This window comes from Mchenga conophoros, linkage group LG5, assembly GCF_057382185.1.
Source record: "Mchenga conophoros isolate Kocher_MC1m ecotype Shallow Benthic linkage group LG5, M_conophoros_male_GT1.1, whole genome shotgun sequence".
Classification (NCBI taxonomy): domain Eukaryota; kingdom Metazoa; phylum Chordata; class Actinopteri; order Cichliformes; family Cichlidae; genus Mchenga; species Mchenga conophoros.
In genome coordinates this window covers 35606700-35627516 of record NC_140530.1, presented here as the reverse complement: position 1 = coordinate 35627516, position 20817 = coordinate 35606700, and the positions used below count along the sequence as shown (strand labels likewise).

General features: G+C 39.9%; 1 protein-coding gene across 4 annotated transcripts in view; it reads right to left on the bottom strand.

Annotated features, from left to right (window-relative positions):
• ppp1r16b (protein phosphatase 1, regulatory subunit 16B) overlaps positions 1 to 20817 on the bottom strand; it is a 94076-nt gene that overhangs the window by 34601 nt on the left and 38658 nt on the right. For all 4 annotated transcript variants that reach the window (XM_085275136.1, XM_085275139.1, XM_085275138.1 and 1 more), the window contains exon 3: positions 3279 to 3349. In XM_085275136.1, the coding sequence (XP_085131262.1) occupies positions 3279 to 3349 (71 nt within the window). The remainder of the gene's footprint in view (positions 1 to 3278; positions 3350 to 20817) is intronic.

The following is a 20817-nucleotide window of genomic DNA, read 5'->3' as shown; positions in this document are numbered from 1 at the left end:
TATAGCAGGGTGCTTGAAAATGACACCAGAACACATTAGAGGCTCTCACCGCTGTGTTTTATTACATGATTATTTTGGCACGAACATTTACCCACCAGAGTGGAAGCTACACCCCTGAGGCTCATCCACTAAATGGAACATTTACCCACATTTGGCAGTTTGCTGGGTGCTAATTTGAACTCTGGATGTCAGAACTTATGAAATAAAAGAGCAGTAAACATGTTTAAATGCTGCAAATCACTGTAGAGTAAAACTGTTATTGCCTGTATGGCAGTACTGTAATACTGTGCATGTGCATATACTTAACAGACAGAAACAGTGAAAGCAAGTTTTTCCCCCTCAGATATTTTCAGGGTGAGCCCTCTGAAGTGGCAGGCTACTACTTCCAATACAGCAGTTTTCCTTAAAATGAAGGACTGAGGCTGTGTTTCGTGTCCACGCTCCACTCACATTTACGCAAACAGACAAATGCATGTACGCTGATTTTAGACATCCCAGCTAAAGGAATCTGGATGCATTCATCGAAAAAACTGTAGTAAATACTGCAGTGTGTGTAGTTGTGTTATTGTACATACAGTGACCCCCTGCAGGACGCCTCCTGATTAATGTCTCGAGTCAGTGAAGCGAGACCAGTCCAGGACAGGTATGACACTTCATTTAGAGAACATCACTGCTACCTTCCTTCATTTATCTCACCTTCTGTCGGGTGTCTGTGTGTGTCTGTATGTGTGTGTATGTGTGTGTTCTCACACTCATTTCTTTCCCCAACATCCATTTCAGTATCTAGTTTACTGTCTCTGCTTAATCTAGCTTCTGAAAAACAAGATGACAAAATGAACACAGAAGAGCATTTGTGTGAATTTCCTTTGTGTGACTGTAATTTTTTACAGTGTGAGCGCATGCATGTGTGCGCGTGTGTGTCTGTATGTGTGTTGCTATTCATAGTCACGAAAAGGTCTCATCTTGAAGACACTGGCTGACCCATCCAAATAGCAGATTACCAGGTACACACACATTCAAAGCTGAAAGGTCAATCTGATCTCTTGGCAGCCCACCACTTTTAAAAACAGCATTCACACTGTTGGTGACTGATGGACTTCAATTTTCTCTTCCCCTGTTCATTTCACCGCCTCTCAGCAGGAGCCTGGATATTAGGCTGTGAACAACCAGGAGAGAGAGAAAAGGACGGCTGTTCGAGCTGAAGCAGACTGAGAAGCTAAAGAAGGAGAGAGGACATAAACTGTCAGGGGTACACTGAAATTGCACAAGGAGACAAACGAGAAGAGCGGGGGACGAGGAGCTAAAGAGCAGAGGGGAAGCCAAAGTCATAAATAAGCATCGGGCCTTCTGAAATGTTTAAATGTCATCACTCAGGAAGTCAGATTTGTTTTTATTTTACATTAAAATGTGACCCCACTTGGGGAAGGTTGAGAAAGTTTGATGACTTCCACATTGTAAACAACTGCTTTTTCACCCATAAAGTTGCCATCCAGACCTAAATAAAATCTAGAGTTTACTCTACGAGCTGCTTCAGCAATTGACATTTCAGCTCAGGAGGGACAAACAAACCGATGCAGTGAGCTATACCAGCAAGTTTATGGCCATCCTGCTCCTTCAATAATCCAGCTTCCTGCAAAATAAAATGTTCTCTCCTGCTCCCATGTTTCCAGGAATCTTTCAGCTCAGCGATGGACGCTGGGACTGAATAATGGCGATGTCAGAAAACCTACAACTGGGGTACAAAAAAGTTTATTTTTTAAATTCAAAGGCTGACTTTGTTTACTGAGAAGTTTAAAATGAAAAGTGACACGCAGAATTGATTTGGTTGAGGGGGAAGCTTTGATTATCATGTCAGTAATAGCTTTCATTAGCAAGTGAAAACAGGCCTCACATCCTCTATGAATATCCGACGGCAAAAAATGATTCATTTCCCCAAAACTGAACTCATTTCCGGACTATTAAAAATCATTTTTTCAATGTCAGAAAACCTCAAACATTAATTCCCACCCAGGCAAACCTCTCTGGAAATTATTTCATTACATTAGGGGCGATCGTGGCTCAAGAGTTGGGAGTTTGCCTTGTAATCGGAAGGTTGCCGGTTCGAGCCCCGGCTTGGACAGTCTTGGTTGTTGTGTCCTTGGGCAAGACACTTCACCCGTTGCCTACTGGTGGTGGTCAGAGGGCCCGGTGGCGCCAGTGTCCGGCAGCCTCGCCTCTGTCAGTGCGCCCCAGGGTGGCTGTGGCTACAATGTAGCTTGCCATCACCAGTGTGTGTGAATGTGTGTGTGAATGTGTGCGTGAATGGGTGGATGACTGGATATGTAAAGCGCTTTGGGGTCCTTAGGGATTAGTAAGGACCTTAGGGACTAGTAAAGCGCTATATAAATACAGGCCATTTTACCATTTACATTTCAACAAAGAGATGGTGATGGTGGAGGTAGAAAAAGCCTTGATGTTACAGCGTTCAATGAAAAACACATGATCAAAACAAAGAGATTAAAAAACGTTTTACACATATTATGTGTCTAACAATAGTAAATGTCAGCGCTGCCCCAATTAAAATGATTAACGGTGCATTTTTCTGAACATTTCCTCTACCTAATTATTATTTTCACCTCCCCAGTTGGTGCCTTTTTTTGCTTCTTGAAGCTCAGTGGTAGAGGTAAGAGACTGTCACAAAATACAGGAATACTCCACTGAGGTGCATATTTTTAAAAGGGCTGCATATAAACCGAATTCCAAACATGTTTGGATTTCACATGAAAAATAAATATAACCAGACTTTAATGACTGGCAAATCTCATAAATCCATATTGTATTCACAATAGAACCTGTTGGATCCGTTACCAAATAACCAGTAATCAGTTGAAAAATGTTTGTCCAGCTGTTTCTTTTAACTTTTCCAGCCTTTTGTTGCACCCTTACAGCTTTTGTTTGATTTATCGCCACCATCAAATTCAATATGAGGTAATATTTGTCTTAATATTTGTCGATTATGTTCAATCGTGAATAAAATATAGCTTTATTTTTCACAGCATCCCAACTTTTTTAGAGCTGGGGGTGTATATGACTAAAAAATGCTCGTAAAATACTGACATATTCTGCATGTCTTAATCAGGAAATTCAACAATCAGTATAAAAAAACTGGATTAAAAAAATGAGACTCAAATTATACATCAAGTTCTTAATCTTCTTTAAAAAAAACAGGCAGAGTTAAAACGCATCAGAAAAGTCAAAGATGGACATAAAGAAGGACAGGTGGAGACAGATAATCTTACCTGATGCAGAGCTGTAAGGCCGTCTTCATTGCAGAGGTCTGGACTCACATTGTTCCTCAGCAGGTAACGAACTGTTGGCAAAGTGAAGAAAAGGAATATCAATAAAGCTGAACGTTGCACATACACTTCCAGGATGTCTTCGAGTGCTTTGAAAAACTGCACTTCCTTTTATAAATTTATCCCCTTGCTTTCGCATAATTAAAGTCCATTTTGTGGCTGAGAATTGAAAGATCTTTTCGTTTCTTTCGCCGCTTGTGAGGCACGTGTGTTGCGTGGTTATTCGGCTGTTTGGAGAATAAACAAATTAACAGATCCAGGTTAAAAGCACGACAACACCCTATATACCTTAATTCCTTTTAATTGCTGAAGAGGCTGCAGGTGCACTTCAACTTAACCTTTTAGTTAAGGGGACATCACCAATCAATCTACAATCCATTAATCCTGCAGTATAATCGTGATGCATCTCTGCAGGGACAATCTCTCAAATTATCAGCCCAGCCAGGATGTTACTCAACTGACCTTGGAAATACAGAGGAATGGGCGAAGGGTGAGGTGGGGATTGTTGTGACGGAAGATGGTGATGATGTAACAATGCCTGGGATTACACAGTTAGTCTTCCCAGACAGATAAAACTGCCACAATTCACAACATATCAAGTGCCAGCTGTTTGATTGCTAAACCTGCCGGCCTGAACAGGAAGTGGCACGTAGGGCTCCTCTGAGTGTCATAATTACTCCTGCTTTTTTTTTTTTTTTTTTTTTTTTGGGGGGGGGGGTTATGGCTGTCATCTTCCCAGACAAAAGACACCTCGTGAGTGGTTGAATCAGATTATGATGCTGAACGCTGAGAGAGAGACATGAGATGGTAATTATCACATCATGGCTCTGTACACACTGACATCACACAGCATGTGCACGTTTCACAATAATCTTTGTACAGCTGTCTACCTAAAATCAGGCTTCACTTTCTCTATAAAGACTATTTTAAAATCACATTTTCCTTTTTCTCATTTGACAAATTTTGATGTGAATGCTCAGATGTGCATTTTTGTTCTGTAACAACTGATCTTGGCCACTAAAAATGTAACAACAATTTCCACAGATGTTTAAAAAATAAATAATGTGTCATGAATTCAAGCACTTTACACAACAAGATGCCAATCACTCATATTCAGGAATGCAATTATCCTTTTAAACATCAAAGTAATTACACCGATTGGCAGAATTATCCGTCTCACACGGTAACATTTATCTGCCATGCTGACAACTGTAACATTGTTTGCTCCACATCTGGTCATCTAATGGGGAGAGATACCCAGTATCTTACCACAGAAAATGTCAATCAATACTGAGCAGGTCCATTGTCCTTTACTATATAACCTCTGATTTAGATTCAACTCTAGTAAAGTAATTAATAAAGAACAGTCTGTGTGTTCTGTGAGAGGAGAAGAAAAAACTTAATCAACCAACCAACCAATCAATAAACCCGTCATCTCAAACTGTAAAGTGTATTGTTGGGGGTACAGAGTACTAATTGAAACCTGCCTAGCTGAATGTATCGACATTTTGTCAATATTTCACTTCTCTGCTCATTATAACATCAATATGCGGTTTAGATTGCGCCATCTTTTCTTTATTTTGAGCACGAGTATATTTCAGCTCCTTTCAAGAACCTTTTGCATGAAAAAAACGAGCAGCAGATGAAAAGCAGGGTCTTCGGGAGGAGCTGTGCCTGGCATCTTTTGGCAGAAATCTTCTGAAAGTTAAGAACAGCTCGAGCTCCCAGGCGAACGCCCATGATATGACCTGCATTTTTTTGTGACAGCTAATAAAGAGCAGGGAGGCAGAGTGCGCTACAGAGGGAGGTCACGATAAGAAGCTGAATACAAATGGAAGTGGAAGGTTCAGTATTTAAGCACACTGGCTGAGTTGTTTCCTCTATGTGGGGGTTTAATTGAAGCACTGCTTAAAAATAATGGCAGATTGTCATAATGGAAGAACACTGTGCTCTGAGTAAAATGTGGCTCAGGGAGTCCTTTTTCCATAATAAAATAGAATGATTAAAGTGCAGCCATTATCAACCTATTTCTATTACACAGCTTCCTAAAACCTGCATTGATTAGACCTCAGTTAAGCTTTTGATATTCACCCACCCCACAGCAGTATAACTGTTATATGTTACTTTGAACACTTTTGGCATCGTCACAGTACGTCTACAACTTGAGTTGCTCTTAAAACCCAAAGACGCTGAACCAAACCAGAGAAAATGGGCTACTGCAGCATCACGCACTTGTGCAAAATCTAAGAGAGGAAATAATGATGAGTGCTCAGAGAACTGAACCAAGGTTATACAGTGCAAGCTCAGTCTGACTGCATCCCATAAACGCCATAAACACTTCCCTCGTTTTCTTCCATTTTCCTCCCCAGTGACATGGGTGGGAAAATATAATTGCTCTGCATTAATATTTTATTGGGTGGCCACAAGTTAGTAATGCATTAGGAGAAGATAAGTGAGTGTTGGCTAGACATTACAGTAGCAACTGACAAAGAGATGCACATGTATGACTATCAAATGTAATAAAGCTAAGACTGTGTGGTTGATGGTGAGTGAAGTACTTCTGCTTTTATCTCCAAGTCCTTAATTTAGCACTTGTAAAAAATAAATAACTAAATAACAATAATAATTTGCATATATTGGAAATTTCTGGGGGTGACCATGAGTGCTTAGAAAAACTTGGCAGATCTACGAATCCATGCTAACAACAGCTCACAGGGAAATGAAATCATTATCCAGCTTCCCAGTTTTGGTTCTCCAATCCAGGCTTTTTAGGAGGTTCTATATATAGTCTAACAACATGTGTTATTATATACACGCATAACATTTACTTCACAATGAGTTAAAGCAAAAACCTGCTTATTGCCTTTTAATAAGGCTCAGGAAACTCACAAGTAAATGGTGACTACAAGATGTAGAATGTTATTTACTGACCGCGCTAAACATTGCTCAGCAATAAATTTGAAAAATGTTGTGAGGTGGAATCGACAGCTTTGTTCATAAATACAGTTTTGTTTACTCTGAAAGTCTGTGCCTAGAGACTGAAGGCTAATATATATGTCAGACTAAAGCTTTATGGAGATTAGCACATTAGCGATAAGGTGAGTGGTGCAATCGTCTGGCAACAAGCGTGACAAACATTGCGGGATATTATGATGCGTCGCAAAAATAAGATCAATCCAAATCAAATGTATCTATGCTTCATGCATGGAGCTCGTCCAGTGTGCAGTAAACAACAGATTCAGTGTCATGTAGCCACAATTGAGCTATCATGTGCCCACACCTTACCAGCTTGTGGCCATGAGTTATTGATCTTTTCCCACCTATGTTGCCATGGGGGCTCTGTAATTTGCAGCCCTGTGTTGTTACAGTGTACAACCGGATTGTAAACACGAAGCCTCAGAGGAACTATGGGACTAACATCACTTTGCAGCTGCATCCTCTGTTATTTTCTTATAATGAGAGAGGGATTGTGTTTTCCTGGATTTCAAAATATAAAGGTCCTTCATTTGGCTAGGTGCGCAGACTATAGCTGAATATAAATTGCATCCATCAAGCACACAAAGTTAAAAAAAATGGCCCCCGTTCCAGGCAATTTCTTTATATTAAGGAGATGAAATGTCTGATGTCAAATGGAGTACCTCAATATGTGTCTAGTCATATTAGAGTCCCTGAGGATTCAGTGTGATCGACCACAGCACAGAATAACAGCACCCTCGTAGCTAAATATTTCTGCTAAGTAACAAATCAAGCACCGACTGAATGCCGACACATGCCACTGTCTCTTCTAATTTCAGACTGAGTTTAAATTGCCACTAAGGCAATCAAAGACAAAAACTATCTATTAAAATAATTCGATTATTTGAGAATCTTACGACGAACTCACTTTAATATCTCTATTTTGGTCATAGGACGTCTGAAAGAAAGCAAAATATAAAGACAGATGAAGATATAAACGCATTCAGGATAGAACCCTCATCCACTTTATTTACACTTTCCTGATTCTTATTTTACAAATTAAATTGTCTGTATGGGGAAGAGAGGGCTGCCTACACAACACCCACCTTCTCCTGTCTGCATGCCAAAGGGCCCTTGAGCAAGAAAGTGAACCCAAAGTTGTTCGGGATGGTAGACGAGTACCTTGCATGAAAGCTCAGTTGCCAGTGCTATGTGAGAGTATGTGTGAGCCAAAATGTGTAAAGCACTTTGTGAATGACTAAAAGGGGAAAAAAGGCACAATACAAGTCCATTTCCCTTTTTCACTACACCCACGAGTTACCGACCGAGTGTGATGAGTGCAAAGCTGTAATGAGAGGAATATTGATTTTTTTTTTTCTCAAAGTAGCTATTCCCCTTCTCTTACATGCAGGGATGCTAGAGTTCAGCTGCAATCTAGTCCCAAAGTACAGCTGGGAGGTGCTCAGCATTTTCTACAAGGAAATACTCACAGATTTGGTATAACCAGCCTTCTGGTTGAATATGGCCATTACATGTTTAGGCAAGAGGTGTGACCCAATACTTTTGTTCATATAGTACATTTCATATTCATAAGGTAAAAAGGTTTCATTTCACAGAATATTTGTTGGAGCCACGTGCCTCTCATGCAGCTTTGCATCACAGACGAACACACTAACCAGATCACAGGCTTAAGGTCCCACGGTACCACTGTTTGCACACACATTAATGGCATGTGTGTAAGCCAATAAATCAGCCCCGTCTTTACAAACTACATTAACTGGCCGTTCATTTCCTATTAATGGAAATCAGAATACATTTACCTCCTCAGGCAAGTCTCAAATATGTTATTCTACCGATATGTTGAGCAACAACTATCACTCTTCACCGACCCCGCTATTAATCTCCCTCAATCTCATTCTGCTGTAAATACTACTTCACCAGATACTTGTTGAATTCATGCCGTGGCGTGCTGAAGTTGTCCTGGCAGCCCCACATCTTTTTAATCTTTAATTTCTTTAATAAGTTAATTAAACATTTGTCCACCTATACCTCCATCTATAGGTGTGTAAAAACAATTACACCTTACCGATGCCCATGAGAAATGATTGTGAGCATGTCATTTCTCCTTCACTTTTTTATTTGCAGGTTATCCTCTGCATTAACATACTGTCGACACACACATTGTCTTTCTCATTGTCTAAGTCTGGAAAAGCAATGAGAAGGTGCCAGTTTTATAATAGTGTTTGTCGGCAGCAGAAGTCTGATAGCTGTGGAAATTATACATTTTATAAATATGTGAAAATCCACAAATGCGCATGCAGACAGCGCAGACACACTCAGACACATCAGACAGCGTAATGTGCCATTGGTTTTTAGGCTGAACTGCATCGATGCAAAATTGCTCTGTCTGTGACAGGGTGAATATGCTTTGGAGTTATGATGTGCGACGATAAGAGAGGTGTGAAAAATAAAACGTCAGACAACAATGGATGCAATCCACTAGAGGAGTGTTGTCACTTAATATTTATGAACCATGCTATTGGTATTTTATTTCAGCTATCATTTAATGTGTATTTTATATTGTTGTGTCTGGCCTGTCTGACTCGATTTGTGTTAGAATTCATTAAATTGCTCATGAAATTCAGATTCTTTACAATTTATGCAAACTGTAGTTTTAATAAAGCATATAAAGGGCAGAGAGTGTATAAAGTATAGGACCATAGACCTTCTAAAAATCAGAGAGACAGACACAACAACAAACAGAAATGTCTCAACAAACAGGAGCATATTTTATTTTCTCGTTGAGCGTGTCCACACTTTAGGTAGCACAACATGCAGCTGTAGTTTAAAAGAAATGAATCAAATTTTCTACATTTTATTTGCATCAATATTGTTTTGTGTATATGTGACTTAGTGATGCTGTTGTGACTGACTCGTCTCATTTCAAATAAAATTCCACTGAGGTCAAATCTCCGTGACGTGATTTGCAATAACGAGAGACTTCAAAATAAACCCCCTACCAGCTGAAAGATCGATCGCTGAAACACTTTTAAAATAAAAAACCACAGAAAGCAAACATTATCATCAAAAAACCCACAACAAATAACACCCTTTTAGCAACATAAACTAATTACCATACTGTAATTAACAGATAACTTTGTGAGCATTTTAGCTGTCACAGGGGACTAAAAACGAATAACACCAAAACCTCATAACTTTATCTCTATAATTAAAATTATAAGCTCTGTTAAAAAGTCAATTAGCAGCTTTAGTAAGCTTCAACAAAAAACAAAACAAAAACAAAAACCAACAGGTTTTTAACTGAACTGCTTGACTTACTTTCCAAGTTCACTTTTTAGTTAACTTGCGTCTCCTGTGTCTAATTGTCAGAAAACATTGTAGCAGTTTAAAGGACCTGAATGTTACTGAATGTATCCATTTTCTTAACCACTTATCCAGCCAGTGTCGTGACCCCTGAACAGATCACCAGTCGATCACAGATTTAACAGAGACAGATTAACCCTCGTGCAAATACTCAAACACGTGAGTCGACTGTGCTTGAAAAAAGAAAGTTCAGCAGTTAGGTCACGTCTCTCCTGAAAAAAAGATCTCAATCACAATAAGACTTTTACCTGGATAAATGAAGGAAAGCTGGCTTTTATTCAAAAATCTCACACTCGGATCGACGTTTTCTGTCTGAAAGAAGTTGCAATAATCTAACTATACAGGCAGATCTTTCTCTTATTTCTAGATAGAACCACATCATCATTTCCATATACCAATCAGCTGGCCTTATAATGCTGAACATACAAGAGCACGAGTGATAAAAACTGGAACACTGAGATGGCTGCTCTACTTTTGATCAGCAGCACATGGACTTATCTCACTGATGGCACAGCCGTTTTATGACAAAGGGAAAGGGGAATTTCAGAAGATACCTGACATATAAACCGTAGAGTGAGGGCATAAGGGGTAAAATGCAGTCATAAGTTATACAGACAGATTCTGGAGTACCAAAAGATTCACAGGAGGGAAAGAAAAGCGCAGAAAGTAAAATTGAGTTGGCGACAACCCATGAATGTGATTCCTATCAGTCTGTACCAGTACCCTGTGGGACGGAGCAAACACACAAACAGAAAAATCTTTAAAAAGCAATCCATTACATGCAGGAATCACCATGGCAATTATCTGCATACCGCACAATCCACTAACACAAATCCCATGCACGTCTTCCTGGGTGGGTCCCATAAATTCCCACTGAGGGAGTAGACGGAGTTGGACGAGATGCTTCCCCAAAGATAAAAGATACATCAACAAATAACGGTGCAGGAACAGAAACCCACCCTTCCTTCCGGTTATCATCAAGTACAGTGTGTGTGTGTGTGTGTGTGTGTGTGTGTGTGTGTGTATGCATGAGTTGGAGATGGAAGAAAATCCTACACCAGTTATTTAGGTCCCAACTTTCCTGAACACAGATTATTGATAAGAAGATATTTCCACACAAAGACGCGTGCTCTGAATTAAACTATGAGATATCTACAGGACCAAAAAGGACTCTATAGCTTTCCAAGTCTTCTCTTATTAGAGCTATAACTCCTCTTTACTGCCTAAAGCTAGCAAAATAACATTTTGAAGGAGTAGTTCCAGTAGGTGATTTCGGGATGATAATAATGCACTGATAATAATACACAGCAAGTCAGCAAAGATCACAAGGCTCACTGGTCTACAGGAGATGGAATAAATGAGCCGGCTACGCCTGAACTAAAGCCCTAAGTACTCCACTGTGCATAATACACATACATATTACCGCCGTGCCTGTTCAAAAACACCGGCCAACACCTTCTGATGATAAAGGCTCACGCAGGACTTCAACATTAGCATACCATTGCAAAGGGTGAGCGCAAACCATCATATGAGGACTGCTCATGCAAACAAATTCTCACTCAATGCTCGAATTCCTTCCACAGCAATACACCCACTAAGTGTAAGGTGGCCACACACATAGAACCAGACTCCTTCCTTTAGAGGAGGGCTTTCATGATATGAAAATAGCACAGTGGTGTAAACAAACTGGTAAGCAGTGGTAAGTAACCAGTTCACTTACCACTGCTACTATCTGCAATGATATGTGAATTAACAACATAACATCTATATTTATTTTTTATGTATCATGGTTATTATAAATACATGGTCGTCACCCTTAGTTTATAGTTAAAAATCGACTTTATAGACAAAACTATTGGGCCACACCTCTTCAGTTATTTTTTCATTCCCATCGTCACAGGTGTATAAAGCCAAGCACCTGGCCATGCACTTCGGCTTTACAAACATTTGTGAAAGCTAAAGCTTGTTTTTCGCTGAGCTCACTGACTTCAAGTGTGATGCTGTAAAAGGACGTCACCATTGCAACAAGTCAGCTTGGATAAGCTGTACATGTGGAAACAATTAAGAACCATGGCAACAGAGAGGGGTCTCACAGAGTGGGTGCACAGTGCATATAAGTGGCAACACTCTGCTGGACTCAATGACAGCAGCACTCCAAAACCTCATCTGGAATTAACATCAGCACAAAATCTGTGCACCAGGAGCTTCGTAGCATGGGTTTCAATGTCAGAGCAGTTCCTGTAGGTGTAGAGTATAGTGTGCAATACGTTATACTGTATGTGACATTACATGATACTGATATTTAATTGTTTAAAATCAAAGTTATTATCAATAAACAGTTACTTTTTGAGGCGTTTCTTCAATTATTCTTTTCAAACAAAGAACATATTTCACAGATCAGAGTCTTGGGCGGATATCTGTGAAATTGGGGTTATCACTAAAGAATACCTCTCAAGGACCTTTCACTTTAACATCATCATAAGATCCACATTTGTGGTTTTCTTAAGAAGTCTTAGGTGGATTTCCATGACGTACAGACCTGGCAGGTGTGCCACAGGATGGACTGTATGGTAAATTTGGTGCAAGACGTTTTGAACAAATAAAGCAAAACTAGTAAGTGTGCAATTTTTTTTATGGCTGGTTAGCGAATCAACGTGCTAAAATGTGTTTGCACTGTTATTGTGAACATTTCACTAAGGTGATTAAAGCATTTAGCAACAGGTCTACCACGGGGTGCTTTCACAGAGCTGCCAACAGAGCGGACAGTTGGTGCTGTTTCAATAATAGTCAAAGTAAGGCAGAAAGTCGACTGACAGAAAAACAACTGTTAACATTTAACAAATATCAGAAAAAGACTGGTGCACGGGTTTCCCTTAGTCATATATAATTTGAAAACTGAAACAGTTTGAACCGTTGATCAGATAAAAGAAGAGATTTTCGATGACAACTTGAGCTCTGAAACTTTATTTGCCACTTTTAAAAGTCATGTTTCACAACTGATAGACCAGTAATTCATAAAATACTTGGAAAAAATGTCCAGTTCATTCTTCTTCTTCGTCAATTATCCTGTAGAAAACCTCTTTTTCAACACAGACCTATTTAAAACTGCACAGTTTACAGCACCAACTGTACAGTTTTCCAATACAGCAGCATATTTCAGTTTTACATTTGCAGCTGTATTGAAATTTTTTGTGTTTGTTAAAGCAATAAATGGCTACCTTTAAACATTCATGCAAAAACAAGCAGTCATTTCTAAACACTGTGTGGAGTTTTGAGATTAAATTTTAAATACATGTCTCTACACCAGGTTTGTGCACTTTCATCTGAATATACAGAGTTCTCATTGATCAATAAAGTATCCATTATTATTATTATTATTATTATTATTATTATTATTATTATTATTATTATTATTATTATTATTATTTCATTGCATGCTGAATCTACTGAACAGCCTTCCCCCTTAATGCAGCTATACAGATGTAGATCATTCTGGGTTCATTTTAAGACCCTACTTGTTTCAGTTCACAAAACTCTGTAGATCACTGCTAAGTTAACGGATGCACAGATGCTCTTATCTTTTATTTTAATGTCTTTCAAAGAACAAAAGAAGAACAGTTATTAGAATGGATATTCTTACTTTAAGGGTTTATCTGATGATCCTGACTGCCACCAATCCAGTCAGTCTGGTCATATCTCACACCCATTGCTCACTGATAAGAGGGAATCACCAGTAAAGTGAGGATCGAGTAAAGACTGTGGTATGAGAGAGCCTGCTTGAGGTTCAGGTCTGAGATTATTCCTCATGGACAATTGATTTTCTTTCCAGTGTGTCCCTTTTTATATTAAAGAGACAAATATTTGTTGTGCTGCAATAATAGCTGCCACAGTATCTCTTAAACCACACTGATACCTATTAGAGTGCTTTATCCAATATACCCACCATCTCACAGCCCTTTATAAACCCTCTAAAACTGTGATATGAGGGGAAGCCGGTTCTAATATATAAAATGCTAGGCTGGTATTTCTGTAAAACATTATAAAATGATTCAGATTAAATACCATGAGGGGGTTCTTGAAGCTCCATTAACAAAAAATGACATTTTTCCAAAAAAATTTAAAATGAACAAAATGTATTTTTTGCTATTTCCTTAAAAAAAATAATGGATGGGAAACTTCTCAGATTTTTTTAAGGAAATAGCATCCAGTAATGCGGGCCACTTCCCCATTTCCACTTCACATTTCCCGTGCAAAATAAGCATATCCCCTGCCCCCTCCCAAAAAAGCTTAACTTTGACATTTTTTGCCTCTTCCTGCACTGATTTAGACGAGTAATCCTAATCAAACACATAGCCAAACCAAATATGTAAGCACTTATGCCCAGCTTGATTTTCTTTTAAATAAAAAAATAACAAAATAAATCAAATGAAATAAATAAATTACAACCATCCATCTGAATAACCAACCACCAAAACAACCATCTTCAGTTATCTTAACATATGTATACAAACAACTTAGAATCGATACACTCGCTATAAACAATTTATGATTTCACTACTTGTATGTGAAACATCGCTTCTAGTGATGAACCCAGAGAATTGTGAAATGTTACAGCTGCCTCGAGTTTCACTCTACTCTCTGTAAACATCTTCGAGCTAGGCTTTAAGTTTTCATCTCAGCGGTTTATTTCATCCCGTCGTTGTTGAAATCACTCACAATCTCCAAACTTTCATATGTAACACAAACGTACATTTCTTTACGTGGGTCTGCCACCAGTTTCAGGATGCAGTTCAAAGTTCATCATCACATTGAGAGCTTTTCATTTTTTTAGGCAGTAGCCATGACAAAAAAAGAATCAGAAGAAGAAAAAATAAATACTGCAGCCCTTTATCACGGGCCAAAATCTGATGTCGGGTCTGTTTTTTTGTTCTTCACTCCAGGCTCAAGTCAAAAGGAGATTATCTTTTGAAGGATGTAGCTGCTAAACTTTGGAACTTTCTCTCCCTGGACTAAGATATGTGGGCGCCTTAAAAAGCGGCCGAATGATTAGACTGGATTTTGTTTGATACAATGTTTTCTATACTTTTGCATTTCGGCCCTTTATTCGTTTGCAAATGTGTTTTAACTTAAATGTAAAAGGTGAAATATAAATACACATTCAGGCGTGCTTTACATTCCATTCATCTGACAACTTTAAGTGATTATTTTAAAACATTGGAAAACGTTTCACTATGTTTTAAGACAACTGAGACTGAATAGTACATTATGAGACAAACACCAATATCATGGCTGTGCATGTCACTGTGGCCCGGGTCTGAATGGCGTTATTTAAAAAGATCAATAAAGTTAGTTATAGCATGTATCATGCATCACGCCTGAAAGGGGCTTTACTTAGTAAGTTGTGTAGTTTTTTTCAGATCTTCAGTTTACTGTTTTGATTCGCTCACCTCAGCTGTGCTGCTGCATTTCAGTGAAAAGGCTCAAAGAACCCATTTATAAGCCGAGCTGCAAATTATGGATACAAAAAGTCAGGACATATCAGATGAACGTAGTGGAGCATTCATCGGCTAATGTGACTACGGCTTCTCAGCTAATGTGCATCTTGATGAATCATTTTCAGTTGAATTAACAGAAAACATGAAAACATTTCAAGTCATGATAAACATTAGCTAACTGCTAAAAAGCTGCAATTACGCGGTGTCTTTTGGAGCATTTTAGAGATCGGCTGATAAGCTACGTTAGGCTTTTGCAACCACCCCATTTCAGTCATTTCTTTGCTGCATTAAAATGAGAATGGAAAAAGGGGCTGATGCATTGCACATGCTCACCAGAGTGAATCATTTCTTACAAATTAGATATTTTTTATCTTAATGCAACCAAATAGCCCCAAACGATGTCAGTGCAGCAAATGAACAGTTACTTTCCAAACACAGGCATTCAGGCAGCCAGGTAGCCGTTTCTGTCTTCCTGTCAGCTGTGCAGAAAAGTAGGCCACTCTGCACGTCCATAAGTAGCAGCTAAATGACATTGGTTTTACTAGGACGTTAGGAAAGAAGATCATTAATATAATTAGCATTCCGCTGTGTGTTATAATTATCCTCCACATGATGAGCTATAAAGCGACTTTAATTGTATGTTACGCTGCCTTAACAGATGTAGTTAGATAGCACCGCGGGGAAAGCAACAGAAAGACCAAACAAACTGTGGATTGGGATGCAGAAGGTCCTTGCAGGGTCTCGGTGAGCAAACTAAAGCTGGAGCAGAATAAACAGATCATTCTCCACTGACCTCAAGTTTTGGTTTTGGAAACACTGCACTGAATGCACTCAAAAGCTGAACAAACACAGGCGTGCGATAATGTGATTAACAGACAAATCCTTCAGGTGGTCCACTAACATGATGAACCCAGAATTTAATCCCACTCCCATCCTGTGGTTAGCAAATGTTAGCTGGAGCTATAAAAATGTCTAAAAACATAATGAAATCAAGTCCACATCTAGGCAAACAGGTGATCAGATTAACTCCAAGTCCATAAGCACTGTTTCAAATAGCTGACGCTTTTCAGCTCATTTTAATATGATAATGCCAAGAGTCGGGCTGCCTTTTAAGTCTGAAGACAGTCAAAGATAAAAGGGAAAGAGATGCTTTTATTACACACAACCCAATACGCTTTTGCCCCATTCGTGTGTTTGTCCACATAAATGAAGATTTACAGGCATCACTGTTGCCCTTTAACGCTGTACTTTAGCAAATTGCTAACATCAGCAGACAATCACAGCACTGATGTTTAAACAGTGTAACATCTTCACCTTCTTATTTTGAAGAATTAGCATGCTCTTTGAGTTACATTTTGGAAATGAAAGCACCAAATGACAAGTTAATGGTTTCGCCAAAACCAGTGGTATACGTCGATGTATACGTCAAGTATTGCTGTTCTCTATCACACACTTCCTGTCTTTTTCTCCACCATCCTTGTCAGGAATAAAGGCCTTAAAAATTTTTAAAAAGCTGGAGGAGGGGAAGCTGTGTTATTCTATAACAGATCTACAGGTATGTGGGCCAAAGTAGAGGATTAAACTACGATAATCATAATAATCGCTTTCTCCGTGAGAGCTCATATGATGTACCGAGAAAACCAACCAAACGAGGCTTCATCGTGAGTCACATCACATCCAGTGCAGAGACAGATGGGAGAGAGGCACAATCATTTAAAAAGCTTCCAGAACATTTCAACTGATCCCCCTCTCCAGATAGATCCCCAACCTCAAGCCAAGCTGCCCTAAACCACCACGTTGGTAGCAACTGCTACTCAGTTCTACTCAACCATTCCTGCAAACACACTGACATAACTGAGAAAAATTCTACACGTGGAGGTCACAAATTCATATGATAAACATGCGACGGTCTGATGACTTTATGACACACACAAGAAAAGAAAAAAATCTACACGCACTAATTGTAATTGTCACTTGCTCTGTTTTTTATCCATAGCTGCTGTGCTTTCCCTAGACATTGTTTAAAGTTTATTCATAACACTTCACATGTGCCATTCCTTAAACTGACACTTCCCAGCTCCACTTTCTCTCGAGCAGGAGAGGATGGATGACCTACAAAGACGTTCACTCCCTCGTGCACTCGTCTAAACATTTTCTTAGCCTACACAAGATTGTCCAAAATGAGATACGGTCTCATTACTGGTTTCATTTTAACACAGACTTCAGTCATGCAGATGAGTTATCAATAACTTAACGGCTTCCCAGCCTTATGGATGAGACTTAATTATCGGTTTGCATCATCAACCTTTTAATTTCTCATTCCTCCACCTCTTTTCATAAGGGTGGCGCCCACAAACATCTAACTAGCCTGGAAATGAACTGAGTGGTTCAAATGCCAACTTTTTACTACAAGAAAAGAATTAGTCAATTCTCAAGAGTTGATTTTACTTCCAATGTTACACTTGGCACTTGCCGATTATTGTTCCACTGAGGATATCTGAGGCTTCTTCTCTGTATTGATTGGCACATCCTCAGGCTGTAAACAGCTGCAGCGGTTGCCATTTACTCATCGCAGCTCAGCTCCATTTCTCCTGTTTGGATTTATGGCTTCGGTAATACCTCATATAGACGGCATGACGGTGGGCTGTGTTCCTTGAAACCTTTCAAAATGTATTTAGCTTAATTTTTAAAAACGTGAAATACTGTCTAGATTCAAAAACACATCAGGCTTTACCTTCTGCATGGATAACATCCTCTGACTTTCAGCACGTGCAATTAAGAAGCTACTCAAGATGTTTCTGGGATTTAACATTATCGGTCTAAGTGTTGTTAATGTGGCTGCCCCTTTTTGATTTGTTGCGGTCTAATCCTTGTTGGATAATCCAGAATCCTATTGAAGGATTTATGGTGGGGGCCTGTTTACTCACTGTGAAGGTGGGCATGTGGAGAGACAACCTAAGATATTATGAGGTGGCTTAGAAGAAGCGAGGGAGCAGCGGGATGCTGAACAAGCACTCGGGGGATTGGCAACGGTGGATCAACCTCGATCCACATTGATGCTTAAACGCCTTCAGCGAGCCACCGTGCAGGCAGGTGGGCTTCAATCACAGCCACTGATAAGATGCAATCCTGCTGCTGGATTTATTTGGAGCTCTGTTCCAATTTCACCATTTAGGATCCTAAAATGTTTATTTTCCCTATTTTTCTTCCAGCTGTGCTTCCTGTTATCTCCTGGTATATTTCCATTAAGATGGCTTCAGCAAATACAATACCAGCAATGCTATTCCAACTCTTTAATATCAGACTAAAATATTCTGATCTGACAACACTATCACTCAACAGCACATGTGCACTTTCCAAACCTGTAACACCGTGGCTATGATGAAACAGCAGTTCATCTGATCATTAACACAAATATCTAATCAGCCAAGTCAATGCCTGCAGGCTTGCAGACGTGGTCAAGACGACCTGCTGAAGACCAAACCGAGCATCCGAATATGACAGGAAGGTAATTTAAGTGACTTTGAACGTGGCGTGATTGCTGATGCCAAACAGGCTGGTCTGAGAATTTCCAAAACTGCTGATCTACTGGGATTTTGCACACACCCATCTGTGTGTTTACAGAGAAAAGGTCTGAAAAAAAGAGAAAATATCCAGTGAACGGCAGTCGTGGAAATGCTTTGTTGATGTCAGACGAGAGGAGAATTGTTCAGAGGAGAGCGCTTTGAGCTAAGAGGAAAGCAACAGCAATTCTAATCACCGGTTGTTACAACCAAGGCAGAAGAGCAAAAAGTTGAAGCAGGTGGGCGACGGCAGCAAAAGACCACACCAGCTTAACAACAGGAAACTGGGGGCACAATTTGCACAGGCTCACAACGATTGGACAAAAGAAGAATAGAAAACATCTCCTGGTGTGACGAGTCTCAATTTCTGCTGCGACATTCAGATGGTACCATCAGAATTTTGTGTAAACAACATGAAACCATCCAGCCCGTCTTCTATCAGCAGTTCAGCCTGGTGCCGGTGGTGTGATGGGGTGGGGGATATTTTCTTGGCACACCTTGTGCCCCTTAGCATCGTTTAAATGCCACAGCCGAGCTGAGTATTGTTGCTGACCATGTCCATCGCTCTTTGAACACAGTGTGCACATCTTTTGATGGCTGCATCCGGCAGCATAACATACTATGTCAAAAAAAAAAAAAGAAAAAAAACTCTCATCACATCAAAGTAGTTTCTTGAACATGACAAGTACTACACTCAAATGGCCAAAGTGGCAGAGGAGATTGATGTACAGCTGACAAATCTACAGCAACTGTGTGATGCCATCATGTCAATGTGAACCAAAATCTCTGAGGAATGTTTTCCAGCACATTGATGGATCTATGCCGCAAAGAATTACAGCAGTTCTGAAGCCAAAACTAGGTATTAGCCAGGTGTACCTAAAAAAGTGGCCTGTGAGCTTTTCCTTTCAATAAATCTCAAACGTGTGTTGTGTACGGTTTAGTCCACCCACGCCAGATGTACTTAAGGTCAAGTTAACCTAGTTGCCACAACCACATCCGACGGCCTCTTGCATGCTATGCCACGGAGCTGCAGCAGTGATGATGCAAAATTTGTGCCTTTGCAGCTGAGTAGCTTGGGGCCAAGGCTGCGTGGCCCTCTCTGCCTGCCTCAGTTACCATGGAAATAAGAGTTAACTTGAGAGTTGGGGATCTCCCGAGAGAATTGACTGATGTGAAAGAGGGAAGAGGAGGGAGATCTTAGCGAGCCCATTGGCAGCCTACCGCTTAATAACCACGGTTCAGTTAAGATGTGCCTAAAATAGGAAAGAACAATGATGTAATATGTAATTCCACGTATAATAATTTAATTTTGCATGCAAGTTTGCAAAAAGGTGCACACATGAGAAAGAAATCCAAGTGAACAGAAGAGAAGCGTGCTGTAGTGAAAGTAACAGGCACAATGTAGCAGAGGTACTCAGTGGTCAGTTCCAATCAATAACCCTTTGTTGTTGTGCAGCAGTTACACAGTGTCCGAACACGAGACCAAACAAGCCAAAATTCAGATAATTCCTCGCTCCAGTGCATCCTTCCCTTCTGACTGGACCAATTCCTGACACCATATCACAGACGTTCATCCTCAGCACAGCCTCATTGATGTGTCCAGCACCATAATGTTGTTCCTACTTCTGCATCAAGCATTGTGAATTCCAAATTATGTCACATGACCAAGATGATTCAGCCCCCCCTGCCCGAAAGCTTCGCCCAGGCTGAGGCACATGAACAGAGAGGAGACAGCAGTGCCACTGTTGCTGCTCTCCCTAGCACACAATGCCCGAGGAGCTCCGTCTGACGAGTCGAAGAAGACAAATCCAAGGGAAAGAGAAAGACAAGGGCAGCAAAAGATAATGACAACGATAAGAGAAAGATCAGAGTTTTGTTAACCTGCAGGTAGCCTGAGAAACCACCCTAACCACAAAAGGCCAACCAGGAAAGAAAAGGAGGAGGAAAATACATCCAAAATTTCAACACTCCTGCAGTTCAGATGTTAAAAAAAGAAAAAAGAAATTCAGCTTTTTAGAATCCACTGAAGTCAGGCGAATGAAACTAGTCCTCCTAATCACAGGAGCATTTGATAGATGCCACCCT